Here is a 26,123-nt window from a genome sequence, read left to right on the forward strand (position 1 = left end):
TGAGAAGGGGCAGGTAGCAAAGGAGGGGTAGGGGCGTGCAGCGCTGTCCAAAGCTACACTCACCCACCTGCAAGACCCCAGTTGATGCTCCAACTGAACAACGTACAAACAGGCCCCGTGAGGCTCACAGACTGTGGCAGAGAACAGGGTGTGGATATCAGGGAGACCGTCTCACCCTGGGGTCAAGTCTGAGTCACCAGTTAACCAAGAACCATAAGTCTGATGTCCTTCCGAGCCCTAGGTTTGCCCAACAGGTCCCATTAGGGATATAAGGTGCCTGCATGGCAGCACCCGGAGTGTCCGTTGGAGGGGATCGTGATGTTCACTCCTCACAGCTGGAAAGGGGACAGCCATCACACTGGCATCACACACACCACAACAGCTCCTTCCCACCTGTGCTAAAGGCAAATTTTGTGGCTTGGGTCACTTTGGGAGAGAAAGCAAACTTAAATCAGCTTCAAGGTCTCAACAACTCCCTGCCTCAGGGAGCAGGGTTATAGACTCCTCCTTAAGACTGGGCAACAGTCTTTCACAATGCTGTGTCCAGGACCAGCTAACAAACCCACAGAGGAGTTCAGGAGGGGATGGCTACTAGAGGGTTCAGTCACTGATGTTGGGAGAGTCGTTTATACAAGACCAGAAGTTCTGAAAGAAATGGGGACTCTGAAAATGTCCCAAACCCTCCTTTCTTGCCTAAGTTGGCAATTGTGACTAGTATGAAGAATATCCTCTACTGGGCCGGCAACATTACCAGCCATACAAGAGTAGTCTTTAATAGATAAAGAAGCTAGGCCTAGAAGGCGCACACCGCAGCGGGGCATGAAGCCTTGTCTCTCTGGCTACTTTTTTTTACCACTTTTAACTGGTGTGGACCTAATTCCTTTTCTCTAAAATCAGGCCGACGCCTGCCCACCCCTCAATCAAGTGTGGCCAAGTGAGCCCCTACCTGTTTCAGCAGAAACTGGTCCTGGGCGTTGGTGTGCAGAGAGATGGCCAAGTGGAGAGCCGACAGAAGCACCCCGCTGAGCACCGCAGCCCTCATGCGCACAGGCAGCAGGGTGTAGATGGTATAGATGAAGAACACGGTCCACCAGATGCCCTCGGAGGCGCTGCGTGGCTGTGGCAGCAACAGGCCCACTACCTGGACGGCCAGCACCACTGCAATGAGCGCATAGCAGGCCAGGCCCATGTGGTCCTGGTGGAAGGCTGCACGGTTGCAGAGCACAGCCATGATAAGGATCACGCCCACAGCAGCTGCCAACACGGCCAGGTAGACTACCTGGAGCGGGGGCCGTGCCGCGTGGAAAGCGAGCATGACCAGGCACACGAGCACCAGCACGGCCATGAGCATGGTGAGGCTGCTCTGGTTCAGGCGGAAGAAATAGCGCTGGTACAGACGCTCCAGTTTGTCCGACGGGAACTTCTTAGAGCGGAATATCTGCAGCAAGGCCAGGCAGCAGGCGCCCAACGACAGCACCGTGCCGGTCCCAGAGCCTGACGCCACGGAACTGCCTCCATCCTCGGACCCGTCTCCATCCTCGACGGTGCCAGTTCCGGGCTCCAGCTCCTCGGCCGCTCGGCCTTTTCCTCGACGCTCCTCCAGGCCCACCTCCACCGAGCGGGGGCGCACCTCCGTGCCACCTGCGGCTGCTGCGGCCGCCGCCGAACTGCCACTGCCGCCCGCAGGGGGCGCCCGGGTGCTGCCCCCTCCAGCCGCGCCCCGCCGCTGCCGCCTGCTGCCGCGACCGCCGTCGTCGCCGCCGCGCTCCTGCCAGGCCGACTTAGAACGGAAGCTGAAGCCGAAGCCTCCGACCAGAGGGTCGTCACCGCTTAGTGGAGGGTCTTCATCGTCGTCGCCACCGCGCCAACGGCTAGCCAGGCGCTGCTGCTGTTGTGGGGTCACCGCTCCCCCAGATCGCTTGGTGGAGCCGCGGGTCGATCCCCCGGGGGCGTGGGGGTAGCCATTGGCGCGGGAATCGGCTTCTCCCCACGCGGCGCGATGCTCCGGGCCTCCCCCGGGCGCGGGCGACGCTGCTGTCTGTGCAGCGTAGCCCGGGGGGCTCACGCTTTTGGAGCCGGACATCCCCCCCTCGGCTTCGTCGTCTTCTTCCTCTTCCCCCGGGGGCCGGGCCGGGGGTCTCCAAGGAGAGGGCGGACGGCCAAGCAGGGGGACCAGGCTAGGGTCACACGTCGAGGGAGGCCCAGGGCCCTGCGCAGCAGCGGGACATCGTGGCACCCCCGTCCTGAGCGGTGGAGGACAACGGGAAGGCTAGCGGGGAGACAGCGCAGCCCCGAGGTGAGAAGTAGCTACGAATCAGAGTCCAGAGTCCCAGGTCCGAGACGGAGTTGGCTCCGAGCGGGGGCAGTGGGGACAGCTCTGGCTGCTGCGCCGCGCGCAGAGACGTCCGGACTCCTGGCTCGCGTCGAGCTCGGGCCGGGAGTTGAGGACCAGGCGGGACGGAGAGGTGTCCTTGCGGGCGGCGCCTCTCCGAAGCTGGCAGTTCCCGGACGCGGCGCTCGAGGCTTCTGCCTAAGCGGAACGCAGCGACTCTCCCAGCAAGGTGGCGGCGAGGGCGGCTCGGCAGGGGTCCCGGCACGGAGACGCAGCGGGTGCCCTTTGCTCGCAGCGCACTGGGAGCGACTGGGAGGTGCAGGCTCCTGCCAGCATTATTTTCTTACGAGGGGTGGGGAGGTGGGATGGGGGGTGGAGAGGACGGGGGAGGGGGCGGCGGGCGGAGCAAGAGCTTCGGAGCCCTGGGGAGGAGGGTCCTGGAGCCCGGGGGGGCCGTCGCCCGCATCCCCCACCTCCAGAGGCGCGAGTGGGAGCGTGGCCCCGGCGAAAGGCGAACAGAGCCTCCGGCGCGTCCGCGCAGGGGGCGGGGGCGAGGACCGGCTCCTGCGGTGCGGCCCTTCTCTTCTCGTCTCCTCCTGTCCCCCAGACCCAGCAGGCTGCCCCGCGCCCGCAGGTCCCGAGGGCTGAGTCGCTGGCTCCGCAAGCCCCGGGATCCTCGCTGCCGGGGGCTGGCCCACCGTGGCCGGGCGCAGAACCACTACGCGGAGGGCGGAATCCGGCGCAGCGCCGCCGCCGTTCTGCCCCAACGCAGGCGGGCTTCTCCCGGGGACCACGGCATCCAGCGATGGAGGGCTGCGGCTCAACAGCAGCCGGCCGACAAGGGCCGGCCGAAGAGCCGCGGCGCCCCGGGAGCGCTCCCGAGGGGCCCGCGGGAGCCCGGCTCCGGGCGCGCCATGCACGCCTCGGGCCCTGCGCCGCTCCGGCCGCTCGCGCCGCTCCTCCCTTCTCGCCCGCTCGCCGCCGCCGCCGCCGCCGCCGCCGGAGCGCCCTCCGCATCCCCTCCTCCCGCCGCCTCCCCGCCCCCCGCGCCGCCCGGGCCTCGGCTCACAGCGGCGTGCGGCCGCCTCCGCCCTCTGCCCTGCCGCCGCCCGAACCCTGGCCCCGGCGCCCCGCGAGCATACTCAAGCTCGGCCCGGGGGCCGCAGGGACCCCCGCGCCCCTTCCTCACCTAAAATTTTCACTGCGCCTCTCCCTCCCTGGTGCTTGGAGCCGGGTCAACTGACGGATCCCTCGTCGGACCTGGGTAGTGGGCGATCCACCCCCGGCCGGGTCTTGCGACCCCAGTCCTATCTCCCCTCTTTTTATTACCCTTTCTCCCCCACCCCCATTCAGCCCAACTTCAGCTACGGTGCTGCGCCCCCCTTCTCTGGTCCGGCTCTATTGGCCGCTTCCAGAGCTGTCAGACTCGAGTCCGGCGCTCTTATTGGGCGATTCTGTGGCCCGGCTACGGTGCCAACGGAGGGCGCGCCGGGTGGGGGGCGCCCCGGCCGCTACTGCCGCAGGGAACTGGAGACAGCGTCCCTGGAGAGGACGGAGGGACCCAGAGCCAGACCCGGAAATGAACTAGGGAGATGCAGAGACCGAGGATGTCTGAGACAGAAAGACAGCGATAGAAAAGATGGAGTTGCTGGCAGTGGGTGAGGCCGATGCAGCCAGGGTGGGGCGGGCAGGACCGCTTTGGAGCGTAGTTACTAAGAGAAGATACCACTGGCAGCTGTGGGAACACCTGGCGTTTATAAGGAACCCTTTGCCTGTCCGTGTCTTTTAAATCACATTTGGTTCTAGTAACAACCATGGGCTATGATGGGGACAGGGCCTGCGTAGTTAGTTCCTGTTTGCCAGTGTGGAAACTGAGGCTCTAAGAACTTGGCCAACTAGGAATACGCCATACAGGTCTCCAAACCACAATCCAAAGATCTTTTCTTCAATGCTATGGTGTCTCCCACACCTACCCAGATGCTCCCACAGCAAGCTAGAATCTCTTTGTCAGTCAGAGAAGCAAAAATGACCCTTCTGGGAACTCCTGAATAAAGGCAAGGGAGGACAAGAGTAGATAAGCTGAGTAGAAGACCTGGGTCTGTCTGCCTCTTCAGCTCTCTTGACCCCTAAGCTGACCTACCAGAATTCTGGCAGTTTTGCTTGGGGAGGCTGAAGCATATTCTGTCAGCGTCTTCATCCTTCTGTCCTCCTCCAAAGTTGACAAGAAGCCTAGAAGTCCAGATCCCCTACTGGTCATTTCCAGGGCGACTGAAGATAAACCTTTACAGAGCTACAAATCACGAGGATAAAAAAAAAAGAGAGAGAGAGACAGAGAGAGAGAGAGAGAGAGAGAGAGAGAGAGAGAGAGAGAGAGAGAGAAATTCCAAGGGATCTGAGTAAACGGGATCTTGAGTAATCATCCAGCCTTTGAGTAATCTATGATTAGCTAAGTGGTAAAAAAGCAACACGAACCTAGCCAACAAAACCCTTTTCACGTTGGAAATTTGCAAAGCGCAGTACTGTGCTGGATGCTACCAAGAAAAGATGAGCAGACTGGGCCTGGAACTCATAATCAGGGAGCGAGCAGAGCTGGCCAGACCCTCCAGCTCACCCACCCTCACTATCCGACGAGATTCCAAGAGCCTATCAGTATACAGAAAACCCGTGGTTTCCCACTGTGAGCGCCAAAAAGATTCTGGGGGTGCAATCTGGGTCCAGCAGGGAAGGAAGATGGGCAGTATTTTGTAAGCTTCTTGGTACTGTAGGGATATTCTATTGTCAGAGTCAAACGCCAATAAGAGAACAGATTTCGTTGTGATCTTAATTGGCTTTTCTTTGCGATCTGGGAATCAAGCAACAGCTCATTCAGTGCGATAGACTGAGTGATCTGATGAGCTACGCAGAAGCGCTTTGGCTTTCTAGACAGAAAATGGCTGAAGAGGCAGAATCAGAACAAAGAGAGCATAGCTCATTTCAAAGAAGGTGAACCCAGAGCCGGACTTCCTTATCTGGTGGAGGCTGGCACGTTTGGGATGCTCAGACCTGCGTATCCTCTCTCTGCCCCCTAGTTTCCTGGAAGGTCAGATGAATAGCAGTGTGGCCTGACTGGGACCTGAGCGTGAGTGCATTTCAGTTGGGTCTGTTGGGTCTGGTGCAGGATCTCAGTCTAAGGCAGTGACCTCCTGTAAACTTTTTCAACCTTCTTAAAGAAAGTGCTGATGACTCCAGCATAAAGATGAACGCATTTCCAGAATTCAGCCGTCATAGCACATAAGATGTTTAAGAGACACTTGGGAGATAGGCAACTGCCTGCGGAGAAGGCAGGCAGGTAGACAGTGAGGTTGCATCCTTGAACTTGTTCTCATTCCTTTCCCTCCTCCCCCTCCTTTCCCTCCTCCCTCCTCCCTCCTTCCCTCTTTCCCTCCTCCTCCCCCTCCTTTCCCTCCTCCCTCCTCCCCTCTTTCCCTCCTCCTCCCCCTCCTTTCCCTCCTCCCTCCTCCCCTCTTTCCCTCCTCCTCCCCTCCTTTCCCTCCTCCCTCCTCCCCCTCCTCTCCCTCCTCCCTCCTTCTTTCCCTCCTCCCCTCTCATCTCCCTCCTCCCTCCTTCTTTCCCTCCTCCCCTCTCATCTCCCTCCTCCCTCCTCTTCCTTCCCCTCTTCTCTACCCGCCCCCCACTCATCCAGTCCTGCTAATTGAAACTAGGACTTCTAACACAGTAGCAAGCACTCCCCACTCTGACATTCTTTCAGTTCTCTTCAATTACAGCAATCATTTTTTTTACAACAAAAGCTGTGTGTGTCATAATGCTGTCAATGTTTTTCATGTCAATAAACAGTTTATTTGCAATACTCAATTTGAACACATTCTCGCTATGTAAATCAGGCTGGCCTTGAATCTGTAATCCCCCTGCCTCAGCTTCCGGAGCACGAGGGGTTACCAATGCACACCACTGCATTGGGTAAATGTCTCTTTAATTGTTGGAGTGAAACTCCATTGTATGAGCATATTGGAACTGTCATAAGCAATACTCTTCTGTTAACCATTAATCACTCTCGTGGTCATTTATAATATATTCTCATTCTTTTACTGTTAGGAGTAATAAGCATTTTGATAGATAAATCTTTACATGCATCCTTGGGAGAAATTCCTGCAAGTAAATCTGTTCCATCAAAAGATGAACATAATGTCCTGGTAATATTTCAGAACTCTGCCACCAGCCCTTGACTTGCGAGGCACCAACTGGCCCTTGGATGCTCTTGGTACACAACCATATCTGCGTCCTTTTGTCTAAAACTTAGGTCATCTCCCAAGTAGCTCGCTGCCCCTCGTGCTTTCTCACGGACAGTGGGATGACTGTTTCCAAATTCGTTGTGAGTGGTGATCTGTCCATATCTGTCTCTCCTTCCACATCCTCATTACCACCTTTGTCCAGAAGGGCCCCTCCTTGCCTTGACAACTTCTGGTCCACTTCATCTCATTGAATCCCCTCCAAAAACTGTTCACACAGCCACTTTCATTCCCCCACCACTTCCCATATGACTCGGCCCCTGCACTGCTCCATAAGACACTGTAGACACTATCCCTTCCTCTGAAGTGATCAGCACCTAGGGGAAGCCCTTTTTAATGCCCCTGCACCTGCCCTGGGGCTGGTAAACACTCCCAGCTCCCCTGCTCTCAGGGTACCTCGCTCACATCAGCACATGGTTTGGATATCTTTCCAGACCTGGCTACACAGAGTCTGCAAAATTAGTATTGTTCACTTTGTACCCAGTGCTAAGCCTGGTCCCTGACACACAGTTGCCCACTCAGGATGTGGCCTCAAGTATGTGTGTGGAGGGAGCTTGCCATGATAAATGAAGATGGACATTTGGATTGAATGCTTCAACACAATGCAGGGGAGTGGTTTTAAAGACAAAGAGGAACACATGTGGAGAGTTAGCCCAGCAATTAACAGCATTTGCTGTCCATGTGGAGAACCCAGATTCAATTCCTATTACCTGCAAGGTGGCTCACAAGTCTATGTAACTTCAGTCCCAGGGGTCTGACACCTTCTGTTATCTCTTCAATCACCAGGCTCACGCGTGTACATTTTTTACATGCATGCAAAATACTCAGACATAAAATAATAAACCTACAAAAAATAAGGAAGTGGAGCTATGGAGGGTCTTGCTGCTCAAGCATGAAGACATGAGTTCAGATCCCCAGCACCCACATGAACGCCAGTCTATAACACCAGCCAGCAAGCGAGCACAGCAGCAAGTTCCAGGTTCATTAAGTGGCCCTGTCAAAAAGGAAGATGCAGAACATAGACACAGACGTGGAGATCGACCTCTGACCTCTACAGATGCATACACTGGTAGAGCACACACACGATTTGAGAACAGGAGTGCCCTGGTGTTAGGAGGCAACCTCTGGCAGTGACAAAGGACATCTCAAGACCATAGACAAATCAGGAAGCTATTTCGGAGCAGATGCAGTCTGGGACCAGAGTGACAGCAATAAGAAGAGCACTGGCTGGAGCAGTCTGAGGACTGTCCCCGTGTGAGGGAGGAGTCTTTCAGATGGGGAGATTACTCAGAAAAGCAGGACCATAGGGTGGAAAAGGAGTTCCTAAGAATGCCCAGGCTCGCGGCTGGAGAGATGGCTCAGCGGTTAAGAGCACTGACTGTTCTTCCAGAGGTCCTGAATTCAATTCCCAGCAACCACATGGTGGCTCACAGCCATCTGTAATGGGATCTGATGCCCTCTTCCGGTGTGTCTGATGTCAGCTACAGTGTTCTCATACACATAAACCATTAAAAAAAGAGAGAGAGAGAAAGAATGTCCAGGCTGTACAGCAGAGGTAGAGGATACTGGCCTGAGGCCCCTCTGCAGTAAGCTTGCATTTTGCCATTGGGAATCTCAGCACTTTTTCCTTGCTGCTCCAAGAGCCTTTGAGAAATGTGTCTGTAGTCAGTCAGAGCCACTGTCTTAGTTAGGGTTTTACTGCTGTGAACAGATACCATGACCAAGGCAACTCTTATTAAGGACAACATTTAATTGGGGCTGGCTTACAGGTTCAGAGGTTCAGTCCATTATCATCAAGGCAGGAACATGGCAGCATCCAGGCAGGCCTGGTGCAGGAGGAACTGAGAGTTCTACATCTTCATCTGAAGGCAAACAGGAAAAGACTGGCTTCCAGGCAGCTAAGATGAGGGTCTTAAAGCCCACACCCACTCCAACAACGCCACACCCACTAATAGTGTCAGTCCCTGGGTCAAGCATATACAAACCATTATCCATTCTGGCCATCTACCCCTTATGTCTGTCCCTTCAGGACTTCATTCTACACTACTCCAGACCGCTCCTTTTGAAGAATATATCTACTTTAGAACCAGAACATTAGGACCTAAGTGTTTTAGAATATGCAATCATTCCTAGAGAAGTTAGTTCTGGCAGCATTCCTCTACATACAAACTCTTTTGCCCACTCAGCTTAAAATCCCACTAGTAGAGGTTCATACTTTGGGCTAACACTCAAAAAAAAATGCAGAAAATCCAGAGACAGAACATAGATTAGTGGGTTTTGAGGCCTAGAGGAGAAGAGGACTGGGTAGTGACAGCTCATGAGTAGATTTAGGGTGATGGAGATGTTTTAAAATTAGATTATGGTGATTGTGTAACTCTGTAAATATACTAGAAACCATTGAATTACAGAATGGAATCTCTGGGGGAAAGGGGGAGAGGGCGAGGGCTCTGCGAGTAAAGTTCTTGTTTCTCAAACATGAGGGTGAGCATTTACTTTCCAGCACTCACATAAATGCTGAGTGTGGTGAAGCATACAGCTCCGAGACTGGGGAGCACACCATTGCGCCAAAGTTCTACCTCAGGGGCTGGAGAGATGTTCAGCGCTGAAGGGCACTTGCTGCTCCTCCAGAGGACTGGAGTTTGCTTCCCAGCACCCACATCAGACAGCTCACAAACGACATTAGGAGATCCAACGTCCATTTCTGGCCTCTCGGGGCACTTGTATAGAAGTGCATATGCACACACGCACATATACAAACACACATACAATAAACCACCTCTTGAAAGTCTATCTCAATACAGTACTTAAGAAGTGCAGTGTTCTTGATATGTTGAAGGGTTTGTGCAGGATTGAAAAAGTATAAGCAAGCTGGTATGGATGTGTGTGTTATCCATACATGCCCTGCCTTCAAATGCCCTTCATACTTAGGAGCAGGGAACTGTGAGGAAAAGGAAGAAAAGAAGGCTCAGGGCCAAGTACAACCACAGTATGGGAGAGCAATGGGTAAGCGAGTGCAGGAATGAGAAACAGTTAGGAAGGAACTCGGGGTCAGAACTGAATTTTCCCAGGCTGATAAGCCCTTGTAGTAGAGTGCTTGTCTAATGGGCTGGCTAGCTTTTATGTCCATTTGACACAGGCTAGTGTCATTTGGGAAGAGAGAACCTCATTTGGAAAAATGCTTTCACCAGATTTACCTGTAGGCAAGTCTGTGAGTATTCTCCAGATTAGTGGTTGATGTGGAAGGGCCCACTGTGGGCAGTACCACCGCTGGGCTGGTGGTCCTGAATGCTATTAGAAAGCAAGCCAGGAGGAGCAAGTCAGCAAGCAGCACTCTTCCATTGGCTGTACATCAGCTCCTGTCTCCAGGTTCCTGCCCTGCCTTCCCCTGGTGATGGCCTGTGACGGGGAATGGCAAAGTGAAAGAAACCCTATCCTCCCCAAGTTGCTCTTGGTCTGTAGTATTTTTTACAGGCTTTTGGTCCATGGTGTTTATCACAGCAATAGAAATTCTAAGATACCTAGCATGCCTGAAGCTCTGAATTCTGCCCTCAGCCCTGCATGAACCTGACATAATCCGACATGCTTGTAATTTCAGTATCGGAGAGATAGAGACAGGAGGCTCAAAATTCAAGCTCATCCCCAGCCGCACAAGAAGTTCGTGACCAGCGTGGGCTAGAGACCCTGTCTGAAAATAAAAGAGAACGTTCTCTTCTACATGTTTTCAGGAGACCTGCCTCAGATTGCATTCTTCAAAAAAACTTAGAAATTCTAAGAACGCAGGGCTCCTTCTGTGGAGCAGAAGGAACTTACCACCTCCTGAGGGTTTGAAAATTGAGTCTACAAAAGAAAGGACAAGTTTCTGAGTGTGGTGCCTCATGCCTATAACCCCAGCACTCCGGAGACTGAGATAGGAGGTTTGCAGTGAGTTCCAGGCCAGTCTGAGCTACACAGTGAATTCTGGGCCAGCCTTAAGAAGATAGTGAAACCTTATCTCAAAATGAAAACTGAGGGACTGAAATTAAAGGTGGTGACATGTGCCTTTAATTCCAGCACTCAGGAAGCAGAGGCAAGCAGATCTCTGAGTTCAAAGTCAGCCTGGCCTATAGAGTGAATTAATTCCAAGACAGACAGGGCCACACAAAGAACCTTGTCTTGGGGGAGGGGAGGAAGAAGAAAGGAAAGAAGGGAAGGAAGGAAAATGAAAGGAAAGGGAAAAAGGGGGTGGGGGACAGGAGTGATGGCTCAGTGGTTAAGAGCACTGGCTACTCTTGCAGAGGATCTGGATTGATTCCCAGCACCCCCATGGGGACTAACCTCTCTATCTGTAACTCCAGTTCCAAGGGATCTAATGCTCTCTTTTGGCATTCCCAGGCAAAGCACCCCCATACATAAAATTAACACTTTAAAAAATAAAAACAGAAAAAACAGATGAGTAGGAGAAAAAGTGCACATTTTTTATTGAAGACATTTATTTATATGTATAAATAGATGGCCCCAAACTCCTTATGGAATAGAGTGACTGATCTTCCTGCCTCAACCTTCCAAGTGCTGAGACTGTAGATGTGTCCTACTATTACTACCTGTGTTAACTTTTTTTTCTTTATCATTCTGGACCAAACCCAGAGCCTAGAGCATGGAAGATAAAGGCTCTACCCCTCTATGCTACTCTCCCTGTCATTCTGGATCCATGTTTACTATGAAACATTCATTCACAGTATGAAATGCATACAAGGGCTTAAACACCCTCCTCATAAGGGAGAGGGACTGGGACGTGACTTTTAGGAGTGAGGAATGGACCAAAGAGCAGACAGCATTCCAGGACCAAATTCATCTGGCTGCTACTCTAGTTTTTCTTCCGAGGTGATCAGCTGGAGGATCCAGGTTCAAGGTAGCCTAGGAACTACAGAGAAAGCCCCTGCCTCAGGCTAGAAGGGAAGCGGTTAGGCTTGAGGTCTGAGTTAGTTCAGAACTTTCATCTCCCCAGAGCATCGTACTTTAAGGAACCATTTTTCTGAGTGCAACCAGGATGCAAAGGATCGTAAAGGTGGCCCTATGCCTAGTTAGATAGAAATGACAAACGTATTTTCAGAGCAAGCCCTATGCTTCAAAGTGGACAATAGAGGGTCCCCTCCTCCTCACCCCCTCCCTGTGTTGGGGTAGGTAACAGTTCGGGAACCGGATGTCTGAAGGGCAAGTCATCTACGCTTCTGCATGTACCTAAGTGCCTTAGCCACAAATGCCTTAGGTCCCTTGGAGCCATTCTTATTTCCCAGCCTGTGAGCACCACGAACTCTGAGAGGTCAAGAGGACTTTACCCTTATTCTTGACCTCTGGCTTCCTTGTCCTGGAAATCAGGGATGGAGAATGTGCATTTGGTGAGAGAGAGAGAGAGAGAGAGAGAGAGAGAGAGAGAGAGAGAGAGAGAGAACCTAGATTTTTTCCGAACTCCAGCCTCACCTTTAAACTGGTGGGCCTCGGGAGAGCAAGAACCCTGCAGAGCTCAGAGCAGAGCGAGTCTGGAAATGGCTGATAATAGCGAGATCCCGCATGCTCCCAGGTGTTGACATTTGCATTTTAATGGAGGCGGATAAGGCCTCCAGCAAAAGGAGTGACTAATAGGTTGTTTCAAATTGCTGCTGGAGGTAGGTGGAAGACCCTTTGTTTCCCAAGGCCTTTAAAAGACCCTGCAGCTCTGCACAGGCCTGCGACCCATCTGCCCTTGAGCTCCGGAGCCCACCACATCCCTGCCTTGGCTTTGCTTTCCTCTGAATCTCTTCTTCCTAAAAATCTGGAAGCATCCTTAGGAGTCACTGATTCCTGCAACATGAGCTGGTTACCCAGGGGAAGAGAAGACTGCTAGGTGCCATGGACCTGGGGGAGCCAAGGAGGTGTCAGAAGATGCCTCCCCAAGAAGTCAGAGCTGAGGGAAAACTGGAGACTAAGAACATGGTATCTCTTGATCGCAAACAGGCTGTACCACTTAGGTCCAGCTTTTCTTGGTCAATCCAGACAAGGGGTAGCAAATTAATAGGAAAACTATCCCTGCGTGTCAGGGTGATCCAGAAAAGCTTAGAAAGGGGTGTGCGAGGGAGCCCAAAAGTGTTCACAGGAGTTAGGTATAGAGGCTGTTGAAGTAAAAAGCCATAGCTCTCACTTAAAGGGACTAAGAGATAGTTTATTATGGAGCCATTTTGAGTGACTACAACCCAGGAACATAGAAGCAGTTTCATAGTGTTTTTTGTTTGCTTGTTTTTTTAAACAATTTTACAGAACAAAGGAAGTCATAAAACAAGGCAAATTTAAAATGCATTAGTGGGTACTTGAGTATTTTGAGTGAGAATGGTCTCTGTAGGCTCATATATTTGAATGCTTGGTCACCAGGGAATGGAACTGTTTGAAAGGATTAGAAGGATTAGGAGGTGTGGCCTGGTTGGAGGATGGATGTCTCTAGGAGTGGGCTTTGAGGTTTCAAAAGCTCAAGCCAGGCCCAGTCTCTGTCTCTGTCTCTGTCTCTGTCTCTGTCTCTCTCGCTCTCACTCTCGCTTTCTCTGACTTTAGATCAGAATGTAGAACAAGCTACTGCCCAAGCACCTGCCTGCATACCCCAATGTTACCAACAATGATGGTAATGAACTAAGCCCCTGAAACTGTAACCCAGTTAAATGCTTCCTTTTATAAGAGTTGCCTTAGTCATGGTGTCTCTTCAGGCAGATACAAGATAGGAGGAGCTACTTTAAAGGCCCAGAATGTTATTCAGATGGCATGGCATTCTTAGCTCTTGGGTTGGCCAAAGCTAGTGTTCTGATAAGTTAATAGCCTCTAGGAGGTTTCTATTTAATTATCACAAGATGTTAGCTCCAGCACAGAGTGGGGCAAGGCATGGCTGTTCCAGGAGCTAAAACTAGCTCAAAATAATTAGCCTCTGAACCTGCGAAATTCTAATCTCTTCACAGTACTGAAGTCCATCAGTCTCTGTAGACACACAGACTCATTCTACAAGTCTTTTGTTCACGCCAGACAGGGCTTCAGTTCAGGAATCTTTGTTCGCATGGCTGATTCATAACATTCCACTAATCACAAGGACCAGAAAAGATATAATCCCATTTGTATAAAATAACCAAAAGAAGCAGATCCACAGAAACAAAGTAGACTGGAGGTTACAGAGAAGCCGATCCATGGAAACACAGTAGATCAGTGGTTACAGAGAAGCCAATCCATGGAAACACAATAGATCAGTAGTTACTTCGGGCTGGAAGACAGGGAGTCAATCATAATGAACACAATGGAGTGCTGTTGAAAATTGTTTTAAGATTATGATGATGGCTCCACAACCACATAAATAGACTTAGAAGGTTAATCCCCGTACATTAATTGGGCTTAGATTATGGCATGTAAGTATCTTCTCATTAAAGCCATTTAAAATGGAGGAGGGGAAGTGGGATACTTTAAAATAACTTCAAAAGTCATTCTTCACAATTATAGAAGGGACATCCTGAGTTCTTAGTCTTTTCCTGCCTGAAGATCCATTTTTTAAGTTTGTTTGTTTGTTTGTTTGTTTGTTTTGAATGTCGAAGTCCCTGACATGCTTTTGTCTGTTTGCTCTATATGACAGAATACCTGAGGTGAGGGGTCTGTGAAGATGTGAACTAATGAAGCCACACCTCTGTTGAAGAACCTTCAGACTAGAACTTCGTGACTGGGAAATGTGGACTGTCCCAGATGAAGACTCAACTAAACTGAGCTCGTTTTCATCCCTTTACTAGCCATTCCCTACACTCCTTTGTTTCTGACCTCACATTTTGTGACCGTTAGATAAACCTTTTGAGGTGTGTTAGTAGAGAACTAACTCCCACCAACCTTGAAGCTAATATGATCAGACGGGGGGTGTCCCTTCATGGTTGCCAGATGATACTGAGAAAATTGGGGTACCCTCTTGGGGTTCTCAGCTTCAATAATAAATGAATTTTTTAAGAATGGACCCAAATACAAACAAGAGGACAGTTTTTACTAACATGTAAAAGAAAAAAGACCCCTGGACAGTCGAGCTTGTAAACTTCGGTTGCTTCTCCTGAAAGAGAGGATGGAGGAGAGATTGAAAGAGACAAAGCATGAGTTAAAGCACCAGAGATCAGAGGCATGGCAAGGGGCAGCCGTGTGCCAGAGAGTGGAACTGTAGAGAAAAATAAGGAAGCCCAGAGTATTGGAAAAAGTATTCGTCAGTTCTGACCAGGAAAAGAAAGAAAAGTTACACCTTTCTGAGCCAGGCAGCCCAGCTTGTAGGGACTACACCAGGGAGTGGGAATTCTAGGAAGAAAAATTACATTGGCTTGGGCTGGAGAGATGACTCAGTGGTTAAGAGCACTGACTGCTCTTCCAGAGGTCCTGAGTTCAATTCCCAGCAGCCACATGGTGGCTCACAACCATGTGTAATGGGATCCGATGCCCTCTTCTTGTGTGTCTGAGGACAGCTACAGTATATTCATGTAAATAAAAAAAATTTTAAGTACATTATCACAAAAGGGGGCGTGTAATTATTTTACCCATCTCTTTAGCATGGTTGGCTTATGGTGAACCCACCTTCCCATCTTTCTGGGGGTGGTTCCTTAGCTAGGTGATTGACCCAGCCCAACAGAAATGTCAGGCTTCTACCCAGGACAGGGAGAATCTAGTGTCCTGACTAGAAGGGTTGTTTTTTTTTTTTTCTTTTTCTCCCATGATGGGCTTTTATTGCTACCCTAACACTAAGAATGCTACACCATCTGAAACCTACAGAAGCCCTTCCACCCCCTCATCCCTCCCCTCCACCCCTCCCCCTCACACCATCCCCTCCCCCCTCCCCACCCCTTCCCCCTCCCCCCATTCCCTCCACCCCTCACCCCTCCCTTCCACCCCTCACCCCACCCAGATCTTTTACTCCCCATCTGCCTGATGACCCCGCCTATTTCTTTCCCACCATTTGGGGAGCGCTTTGATTTCTGACTTTCTTTTATCCCATGACCATCAGAATTCATATAACCTCTTTCATGATAGAACATGCCATTCAGAGCAGTCTGGGTCCACTCTCACAATCCTTGGTTACTCATATTTGGCTCAGAACAAGCTCTATATTGTTCCTTCCAGGGCAAGAGCCGTATTTTGCATTGACATGGAGAAGAGATTTATTTCCTCACAGCTTTGGAAGCTGGAAATCAAGATGGCTGACACAGCCGGTGAGGGCCCATGCTCCTTTAACTCAAGTGTAAGAAGGCACATTCGCCACGTGCCTTTCATTCCTACAAAAAGGCATTCATTCATTCATTCATTCATTCATTCTACCCTTTGAGCAAAATAACTCCCATACCTCCCAATACTGCTGTTCAGGGATTAATATACTTCAGCATGTGAATTTTGTGGAGACACAAACAAGTCATAGCAGTATATATGTACTACCTGACCTCTCTCCCTGTCTTTCTCTCTCTCTCTCTCTCTCTCTCCCTCTCCCCCTTCCCCTCCCTCTCTTCTTCCTCCCTCTCCCCCTCCCCTCCTCCCTCCCCCTCTCCCTCCCCCTCATCTTGTTACAGTCACCCAGGCTAACCACAATCTCTCTATTCCACTTCTGCAGTCTCCTGAATTCTGAGACTGTAGTTACAGGCCACCACATGGGACTGGTATATGTTCTTCTAACTTAGAAAATACAAAATTCGTAACTGTTATAAATTTAGCAATTAAGCTAATTGACTGTCCTTTGCCAATCTCAATAAGAAGAGTGGCTTTGTATCAGTGGGACTGTTTGCTCACCAGCCCTACATTCGGGGCTTTGTGAGCCTCTTTTACAGTTTTCTTGGTGTCTTGAGGTCCCCGGTCCCCAGGTTTAGAAGTCTGCTCTACCTTACTCAGATCTGTCTGGTTGGGCTCCCTGACCAGGCTACGGCATGAAAACCCATTATCAGAAAATCTGTTACCATGCCCGTTCCATGATAGTGCTGCCTCTTCAGGCTGCCCAGCCAAAATGGCACCTTTTTCCTCATCCCAACCCAAATGCGCTTTGCTGAGAAGTGGACCCAGCATGGAAGCCAGCCAGAGCCTTGCTAGTTGGCAGACACTCGTCTCGGGCAAATGTAATTAAAGGCAGCAGCAAGTAAGTGCCTGTTAATTTTTCATTAGAAAAGTCAAAGGCAACCTTCTTGGAAGGCAGCGTCATCGAACTTCAGGTTTGGTGGTAAAACACTGGGTTTCCCCACTGTGGAAGTGCTCGCTCCGAAAGTACACACTTAAGCTCACACAGAGAGCCCACAACTTCTTAAGTAAGCACAGAACGGAAAGAATCGGAGGCCAGGATCCTGACCTCTTCAGAGGTCTTTCTATTCTGTTTTCTGTGCCCATTTATTTCGATGACTATCGTATGGACCTAGTAGCCGATATCAGCGCCCCAGGCTTTGTCTCCTTAAATTATGCTTACGTATCGCTTGATAGTTTGAGCCCCGTTTTAGATATTGGGCAGGGTACCATTAAAAGCTCTCGACAGAGCCTACTCCTTAAGATAGTTGCTGCCTAAACCGGACTTGGGGGACATATTCTAATAGAAGTGGAGCAGAATTGGGCGGGGGGGGGGGGCGGGGAGAGGGCGAGGGAGGGTGGGGGCGGGTAGGGGAAGGGTGGGGAGCTTTGGCGCCAGTAGCCTGCTCCTGCAGGGCTGACTCTGCGGGCTGACTCTGTGACTGTCAACTCCAGCCCCACCTTTTCTCTTCCTCCTCCTACCTCCTTACTAAGGCTTCCCACCTGATGGCAAAACCTGTATCCACACAGAGGTGACTTCAGGGGATGAGCACTAAATTAGGAGTCAGAACAATCTCTCCAGTTTCCATTCTCTGGGGGAGATGAAAACAGTTCACCGTTCTCATAAGGTCCCAGTGACAAATTGAGGCACAATTCCATCAAAGTTCACTGGTTAAAAACAGTGAGTTTACTGGGTTTCCTTACAGAGCATAGGTGAGGGGGTTATGGACTGGGCTGAGGGTGCTTCCCCACCAAAGCCTACATAGGAAAGTCTTTACCCAGTGGAAATGATGATTTTCCCATAGCCACAAAGTCGACACTCCCACCCCCTTGTAGGCTTCCCTAGGTTTTATACACTGGCCCCTCTTCAAGGCCACATGGACACACAGGTAGTGAGGAAGAGCTGGAAACGAGAGGAGGAGGGTCTCATGCCCCGCCCCATTTCTCCGTGAAGGGTGTAGACTGTCAACAAGCCCAGCTGGGATGATCTTTTTGCAAGCAGGGCACAGCTGACAGCCCCAAGATGGTGGTTGTTTGTCCTAGAGGCTAATCCTGTACAACACAGCTCTCCCCTAGTTCCAGCTGTGCAGCCTCAGAGCTGCCGAGCCAGTGAGGATACCTCCCGTGATGACTTCTTACCAGGAAGAAGATAACGATGGAAAGTCCTTTTCAAATGACTCCCCCTGATGTCAAGTGGGAAACGGTCTTAATAATAACGAATAAATAAATTCACTCTTGACAGATCCGAATGTTTGTTGCCTAGGCTGGAATGAGGTGCAGCTCTGGCTATCCAGTTCTTGCATACATTTATAGAGGACTGTGATAAATATTTTCATGTCTGTACCGCTGGTGTAGCCACCCATCTAGTAGCCTAGAGATCTTCTCTTTCATCTTCTGTGTGTTCAAAGCAGGGCCCCCAGGGCCTTGCAGATGAAGTCTCTGGTTCTGAAAGACCTTCCTGCTTCCAGGATGCTGACAGCCAGCAGCCTGCCTGCCCTGCCTACTGGCGAACTGTGCTGTGTCCTCCAGCAGTCGTGGGTGGTGATTAGAGTGGCCCGGAGGGGGCCAGAGTGGTGCTAAGTGTTCTTTCTCCTCTCGGTGGCCTCTCTGCTTAGCCTTGGAGTGGTTCTGCCCAGGCTGTGCGCAGATGACTCTGCCTCTGTGATGAGCATTGGCAAGCCAGGCTGGGTGAGAGACTGCTGAGGCTGGCTGACCTTCCCCAAACCTAGGTAATCTCTCTCCCTGGCAACAGGCTGGGCCACTGAGGGACTGTGACAGATTGCAGAATCCTGGGGCTGGGCTTTCTAGAATTACTTTCAAAGAGAAAATAATATTGACTCACATTTGCATCGTGATTTTTTTTTTTTAAAGAAAGAAAGCAGAGCTTAAAAACTGTCCAAGGAAAGGGTAAGTCTCAGATTGTGTGGTGGACACTGAGCCAGGTGCCTGAGGAGAGACCTCTCTGTGTTTGCTCAATAACATGGAGAATATTAAGAGGAGTCACTTCCCCCATCTATGAAAGAGAAAGAAGAGATTTAGCTTAAGATCACGCAAAAAGTAGGAGGAGGATTTGACTCGACAAAATTTTCTTTTCATTTTGGTCATTGCAAAGTAAGCAGAGAGAATAAGACTGAGGGGCCTGGCAGTTTGCCACGTGAACCTGAGACCCTGGTACGGAGACACATTGGACTCTTAGTCTCACTGCACATATGGGAAGATGTCCTCATTTGCATATCGGAAACAATGAGGAGGAAGAGGAGGAAGGAGCACAAGGCTTGAGGAAAATGAGCATCCTTTTGTAAGGTTCCTTTTGTTAAGGACCTCTGACCATTAAGTGAGCAAATTCAAGAGACTGGTGTGGATGGGGACAGCACCAGATGCCAGGAAAGGCTTAGCAGGATTTAGATTTTCAAAGACAGAGTCATTAACGCAGCCTAGGGGCCACACGCCACCCACTGGCTGTTATTATAAATAAAGTTTTATTGAAACAGCCACATCACTTACTCCCTCAGCAGCTTTCGCACTGCAACGACAGAGTTGAACATCTGTGAGAGAGCTTATAACTCGTAAAGATTAAAGTCTTCAGTATTTGATATTTCTAGAAAAAGAAAAAGTGTTCTGAACTTTGCCTAGTACCATACACCCAAAAAAATTACCTCAAAAGGTTTCATTAGACCTAAATGTGAAATGTAGAACTTCTACAACAGGACAAAGAATATCTTCGAGTTAGGCAAAGATTTCCTTGACCAAACACTACAAGCATAATTTATTATCTTTTCCAACTATTCAATTTTATTAAATAAATATTAATTTATTTGTTTCATGTAGGGGGCACACATGGGGGTCAGTCAGAGGTGAATTTGAAGGAGTCTGTCACATGAGTACCAGGGAGTAAACTCGGGTTATCAGACTTGGTGGCATCTACCTTTACTTGCTGAGCTGTCTCGCGGGCCCTCAATATTGCCTGACTGTATGTCTGTGTATCATGTATGTGTAGGGCCCACAGAGGTTAGACGAGGGTGTCAGATCCCCAAGTTACACATGGTTATGAGGGTTATGAGGGTTGTACCCCCATGCCATGGGGAAGCTGGGAGTTTAATCTAGGAAGAGCAAACAGTGCTCTCAGCTGTTGAACCATCTCTCCAGGTTCCTTAACATTTTTTGATGGGTTAGACTTTATTAACACAAAATGCTTGATAGCCAGATCCAGTGGTTATACCTGTTAGTTTTATGTCAACTTGATATAAGCCAGAGACATCAGAGAGGAGGCCTCAGTTGAGAAAATGTCTCCATAATATTGGGTTGTAGGCAAACCCAGAGGGCACTTTATTAATTAGTGATTTCTGTGGGAGCGCCCAACCCACTGAGAGTAGTGCCTCCCTGGCCCCGTGCCCCTGGGTTCTATAAGAGGGCAGGCTGAGCAAGCCATGGAGAGCAAGCCTGTAATCAACATCCCTCCATGGCCTCTGCATCAGCTCCTGCCTCAGGTTCCTGTCCTGTTTGAGGTCCAGTCCTGACTGCCTTTGATGATGAACAGTGCTAGGGAAAGTGTGAGCCAAATAAACCCTTTCCTCCCCAGCCTGTTTTTCAGTGTAGTTCAGCAAAGTGATAGAAACCCTAACTAAGACGGTGGTGTACTGGTATAGTCTTGGAACAGAGGGAAAAACAGGAAGGTGAAGAATTGCAAAGTGAGACTCAATCTAAACCAACAAAAATAACACACACACACACAAACACACACAGCACATATACACATATATACACACCACATACATACCACACACACAAACACACACAGCACACATACACATATACACACACCACATACATACCATACACATATACACCATACACATACCACACACACACCCACACACACACACACGCACACACCATACACATACCACACATACACCACACACATGTATACATACCAGACACACATGCACACATGCCGCATACACACACACACACACACACACACACACACACACACACACACACACAAGCTTCTTTTCAAAGGATGTTCTCAGGACTAGAGAGATGACTCTGCAGTCAAAACATTTGCTTCTCTATTTTGTTGTTTGTGTCTATTTTGTGTCTGTGTCGGTTCTCACCTTCCTAAAGCTATGACCCTTTAATACATTCCTCAATGTTGTGATGAACCCCAACCCAACCAAAGTATTTTCATTGCTACTTCGTAACTGTAATTTTGCTACTGTTATGAATCGTAATTAAATGTCTGTGCTTTCTGATGGTCTTGGGCAACCCCTGTGAAAGGGTCCATGACCCACAGGTTGAGAACCTATGCAGCCCTGGTTGGCCTCAAATTTGCATTGCTCTGCCTACCTCAGGGGCTTTAATCCTCAGGGGGTTAAAGGAATCCACCACCATGCCTTCTTCTCCTCTTGCTTCTCATCTTGAAGACCTGAATTGGATTCCCAGCACCCGTGTCAGATGGTTTAAATGAGGGGCTGGAGAGATAACCCTGTTTTCTGTGTATGGTTTCTCTAGCACCCACACAAAAAGTAGGCCCAGTGACACACGTCTGTAAATCCAGCTCTGGGGAGGCAGAGCCAGGCTGACCACAAAGCTCATTGGCCAGACAGTGTAAGCTAGTCAGTCAGCCCCAGTAAGAGTCTGTCTCCAAAAGACCAAGCTGGGCAGCTCCTGAGGAACTACACCTGGGGTGACCTTTGGCCTCTGTACACACACCTGAACGTACACTCTTGAATATGTACAATAACTGTTAAATCCACGAAGAGTCACAGATTGCTATGAGCAAGTCACATGTATGACAAGGCTTTGCAGTACCCATAAAGAACTTGCTAAACTCGGGGAGGGAGGGAGAGGGAGGGAGGGAGGGAGGGAGGGAGGGCGGGAGAGAGAGAGAGAGAGAGAGAGAGAGAGAGAGGCCAACAAGATAGACAGGATATATAGATCTTATAGATAATAGAAGTCATGAAAAGTTGTTCTATATCATTTGTCACAAGGGAAAAGCAAAATAAACCACACGTGAGACCCCATGCACTTATTAGAGTCCAAGAGGGAGCATCCAAGTGCTAGACAGGGCCTGAGCCACTAGAATGTTTATCCATCACCGATGGGAATGGAAAAAACGATACAACCACTTTGGGACCCAGTATTGCAGTTTCTTAAATACTTATACACACACATAGGAGGCAATCTACCTATCTTAGGTCTATTATTGCTGTGGTAAAACCCCATGACCAAAGCAACTTGGGGAAGAAAGGGTCTCCTCAGCTTACACTTCCACATCACAGTTCAGCATCACAGGAAATCAGGACAGGAACCTGGAGGCAGGAGCTGATGCTGAGGCCATGGAGGGGTTGCACTTGCATGGCTTGCTCAGCCTGCTTTTTTATACTATTCCAGGAACCACGCCTCCTCCCCAGGGGTAGCCCCACCCACAATGGGCTAGGCCCTCCCACATCAATCAGTGATTAAGGAGACAACCTACAGTCTTGCCTGACCTTACAGAGACATTTACCCCATCGAGGTTCCTTCCTCTCTGATGGACTAACTTGGGTCAAGTTGACATAAAACCAGTCAGGACACCCTCCATCCAATCCAGCTCAGGTGTTCAGCTAAGAAAAGTGACAGCACGTAAGCGGATGTCCACACCAAGACCTCTGTGCTGTCCCGGTGGCCATGGCTGCCTTCCAAAGACCTCTGAGAGGGTATTGATAGCAGCTCTATTTACAACTAGGAAGCGTCCAACTCTCCATTAACAAGTGAACGGCAAACGAGCTGTGCGCTGGGAAGATGGCTCCGTGCTGAACCACTCACGTGATGGCCTCAGCTCTGATCCTTAGAGTCTTCTATCATATACCAAACTCAGATTGTCAACCTGATGGCAATGCCTTACCCTAGCTCCCTGGCCGTTAGAAAATATTTTTGATGGGAGGCAAGAAGGCTCAGTGGGCAAAGGCCTTGGTGACTTCAGTTCAGTTCCTACAACCTGCATAGAGACGACTCGACAAAACATCCTTTGACTGCCACGTTGCTTTGCAATATCGCTCATTCTCCCCACCCCTAAGCATAAATGCAAAAAAACCCCAATAAAAATGTTTTTCTATAGACATTGTGTCTGCTAAATTGAAAGGTTTTAATACAGCAAAGGAAACAAATAACAGAATGAAGAGACAGCCTGGGAGAGAAGGACAGACAGCCTGGGAGAGAACCTGTGCCTGCTCTTTGTCTGACAGGGCATTAATATTAATAACTCCAAAGAGTAAATATTAAAAGCAAAAATGATCTGATCGATAAACAAGCAACGGAGTTGACAATTTTTCAAAGAAATACAAATGGTGGCACCTGAGGGTGTAAACTCAATGGGGCACAAGACCCTGGGTTCAATCTGGAGAGAGAGAGAGAGAGACAGAGACAGAGACAGAGACAGAGACAGAAACTGAGAGAGGAGATAGAAAGAGGGAGAGAGACAGTGTTTTTAAGTCCACTAAAAATAAAAATGAAGGTTGGAGAGATGGCTCAGCGGTTAAGAGCACTGACCGCTCTTCCAGAGGTCCTGAGTTCAAATCCCAGCAACCACATGGTGGCTCACAACCATCTGTAATGAGATCTGATGCCCTCTTCTGCTATGTCTGAAGATAGCTACAGTGTACTCATATACATAAAATAAATCTTTTTAAAAAATGAAAAAGAAAGATAAAGAAAGGAAGGAAGGAAGAAAAGAAAGAGCTAGCAGTGGTGGCACACACCTTTACTCTCAGCTCTGGGGAGGCTGAGGCAGAACCTTGGGAGTTGGAGGCCAGTCTGGTCTACAGAGGGAATTCCAGGCCAGCCAAGATCTTATCTCAAAAAGAAAGAAAGTTAATAAATACACTAAAATCTTAGCTATCAGTGAATTGTGCATCAGAATACATTAGGATCTGGGCTGAAGAGATGGCTCCACGGTTGAGAGAAGTGGCTGCTCTTCCAGAGGCCCTGGGTACAATTCCCAGTGACCACATGGTGGCTCAAATCCATTTATAACTCCAATTCCAGAGGATCCAATGCCCTCTTCAGGCTCTTTGGGTAGCAAGCATGCGTGTGGTACACAGACATACATTCGGGCAAGTCATCCACATATATAAAGAAATTAAATTAAAATGTTTTTTTAAAATTAAAAGTTTCCATTTCTGGTTATAATAAAGGAAAGGGTGGAAGGGAGGGAGGGAGACAGGGTAGAGAGGGAGGGACGGATAAATGAATAACAAAGGTTGGTGAAAAAGGAACCCTAACACATTGCAGTAGATGTCTACGTTAGTCCAGCCACCGTATATAACCCATGATGCACCTGTATTTTCTCTGCATACGCCTCAAAGATGCGAAGTCAACTCTCTGTAGGGACACCTGCCTCTCTGTGTTCGTTACTACAGTCCCCCCAATAGGTAGGCTGTGGAACCAGCCTGGGCACCCACAGGGATGAACAGATAAAGACATTGTGGAATACACACCCAGTGATGCTTTGGGCGATCTTAAACGAGAGTGAAATTATGTTGTTTACAGGAAAATGGTCGGAACGGGAGATCATCATTGCTAATGAACTAACACTGACTCAGAAAGACAAGACAAGCGTTTGCTCTCCAATATGGACTCTGGGTGGGTGGGGAGAAGAGGACATGGAGTGAAAGCACCTGGGATGTGCAAAGGGAGAGGGGTGGGGGGAGGAAAGGGAAAGAGGGGGTAAATATGGCCAAAGGACACTATGTGTGTGTATGAAAGTGTAATTAAGAAACCTCTACTTGTACGACTTTTAAAAACTCAATTGTATCTGTCTCGACATACAGATTTTCAAATGTCTTTCCTCCCCAAGCAATAAATAGTTTAATCAGTATTTCTATCGCATTTGTATTGTATTAGGTACTATAAAGTGGAGAGTGTTGAAGGTATACAGGAGGCTATGCAGAGCTCATACACAGCACCACCCCACTTATATAGGGGACCTGAACATCTATAGATCTGAGTGCCTATAGAGGGGTCTTGGGTTTAAAACTCCATGAATACTGAGGGACAGTTGTATAAAACATGTTAAAATTGATCAAACTGATCACTTTAAGTATGGATATTTTACGTGTGCCATTTATAGCTCAATAAAGCTATGCCATTCTCCCAGCCTACTAATAAATCTATTTTTTTCTTAAGGAAGAAAAACCCCTGAGCTCTTAACTTCTTTAGACTTTGTGTTGCCGGAAGCAGCCAGCTTACACCTGGGTTTTATACATCTTATTTTTGCACAAAAGGCCGTGGCAGCCGCCCTCTGCTTCTAAAGACTTATCTTTATTCTAGCTGACCACAGGCGATCATCGTGTTGCCATTGTGTGGTGTGAGGGACCAGGATGAGGTCTCTCCCTGCCAGCAGGTCACGGCTGCCCTCCCATGCGGCGAGGGGAAAGATGGCAGATTGGCATCTCATTTCCTTGAGCTGCAGTTGCCTGGCTCCGTCTTGGGCTCAGTCACTCTGTAGGTGAGAGTTAGTTTCAGAGAATGAAGCCAATCTCGCCAGGTGACTCAGAAAGGGATGCGTGAGATAATTCTGGAGACGGATTTGACGTGAAAGGCCTCAGCTGTTTCTATATACAGGAATTTCTCCAGCACGGGAGAATGATCTCGCCTATGAAAAGAAGCACACATTTTTGGGATGGTTTCCTCACAGCACATCATTGCTCCTTAGGTCTGTCTTTCCTGTCCTTCCTTCCTTCCTTCCTTTTATGTTAAACTACTTCTAAAACTCTGAAAACCAGGACTCCTTTGACGAATTGCTTATTCTAGACTGGGAAAAGGACAAGGTGAATTTGGAATGCCTTCTTGGGATAGAAAGCAAAGATGTTCCTTTATAGAGACCCATGTATGGGTCCATGCTGGAAGAACGCAGGACACTACACATCTATTAGAATGGCTGACATGTAAGGACAACACAACACAAGGTCCCCGAAACTGGTTGCAGGCTCGTTCTGAGCCAGCTCAGGGAGCAGCTGTTGGCTGTGCTGTGAGACGAAGCTCACAGAAGACCTCACTGTGGGTCTAAGATGCATACCCTTATCTATGGGAAAGCCAGCAGGAGATGGTCCCATTGAAGTCTCTATGCTGCTGATATGCATGTGTCCATCTAAGGGCAAGCTCTCTCTTCTGAACCTCAGGGGCATGCTCTTATACAAGGGGCAGGCATGGACCATAAATGCTTCAGGCTGAGTCCCCTTGAAATTATGCGTGTGTGTGTGTGTGTG

The 26,123-nt window shown here is 49.4% G+C and overlaps 1 protein-coding gene and 1 long non-coding RNA gene across 4 annotated transcripts in view; one reads left to right on the top strand and one right to left on the bottom strand.

Annotated features, from left to right (window-relative positions):
• The window catches only part of Adcy5 (adenylate cyclase 5), a 146,483-nt gene extending 143,967 nt beyond the window's left edge, over window positions 1–2,516 (bottom strand). For 2 of the 3 annotated variants that reach the window (XM_039088613.2, XM_017598068.3), the window contains exon 1: window positions 947–2,083. In XM_039088613.2, the coding sequence (XP_038944541.1) occupies window positions 947–2,083 (1,137 nt within the window). Of the gene's footprint in view, window positions 1–946 lie in introns of all 3 variants that reach the window. The other variant, NM_022600.2, reaches the window with a different exon arrangement.
• On the top strand, window positions 2,158–15,129 carry LOC134481009 (uncharacterized). Its single transcript, XR_010056150.1, has 2 exons — window positions 2,158–2,296; window positions 14,231–15,129. It is a non-coding gene; the product is annotated as an uncharacterized LOC134481009 (long non-coding RNA).
• Window positions 15,130–26,123: the final 10,994 nt, after the last annotated feature.

Source organism: Rattus norvegicus, chromosome 11 (genome assembly GCF_036323735.1).
Source record: "Rattus norvegicus strain BN/NHsdMcwi chromosome 11, GRCr8, whole genome shotgun sequence".
NCBI classification, from domain to species: domain Eukaryota; kingdom Metazoa; phylum Chordata; class Mammalia; order Rodentia; family Muridae; genus Rattus; species Rattus norvegicus.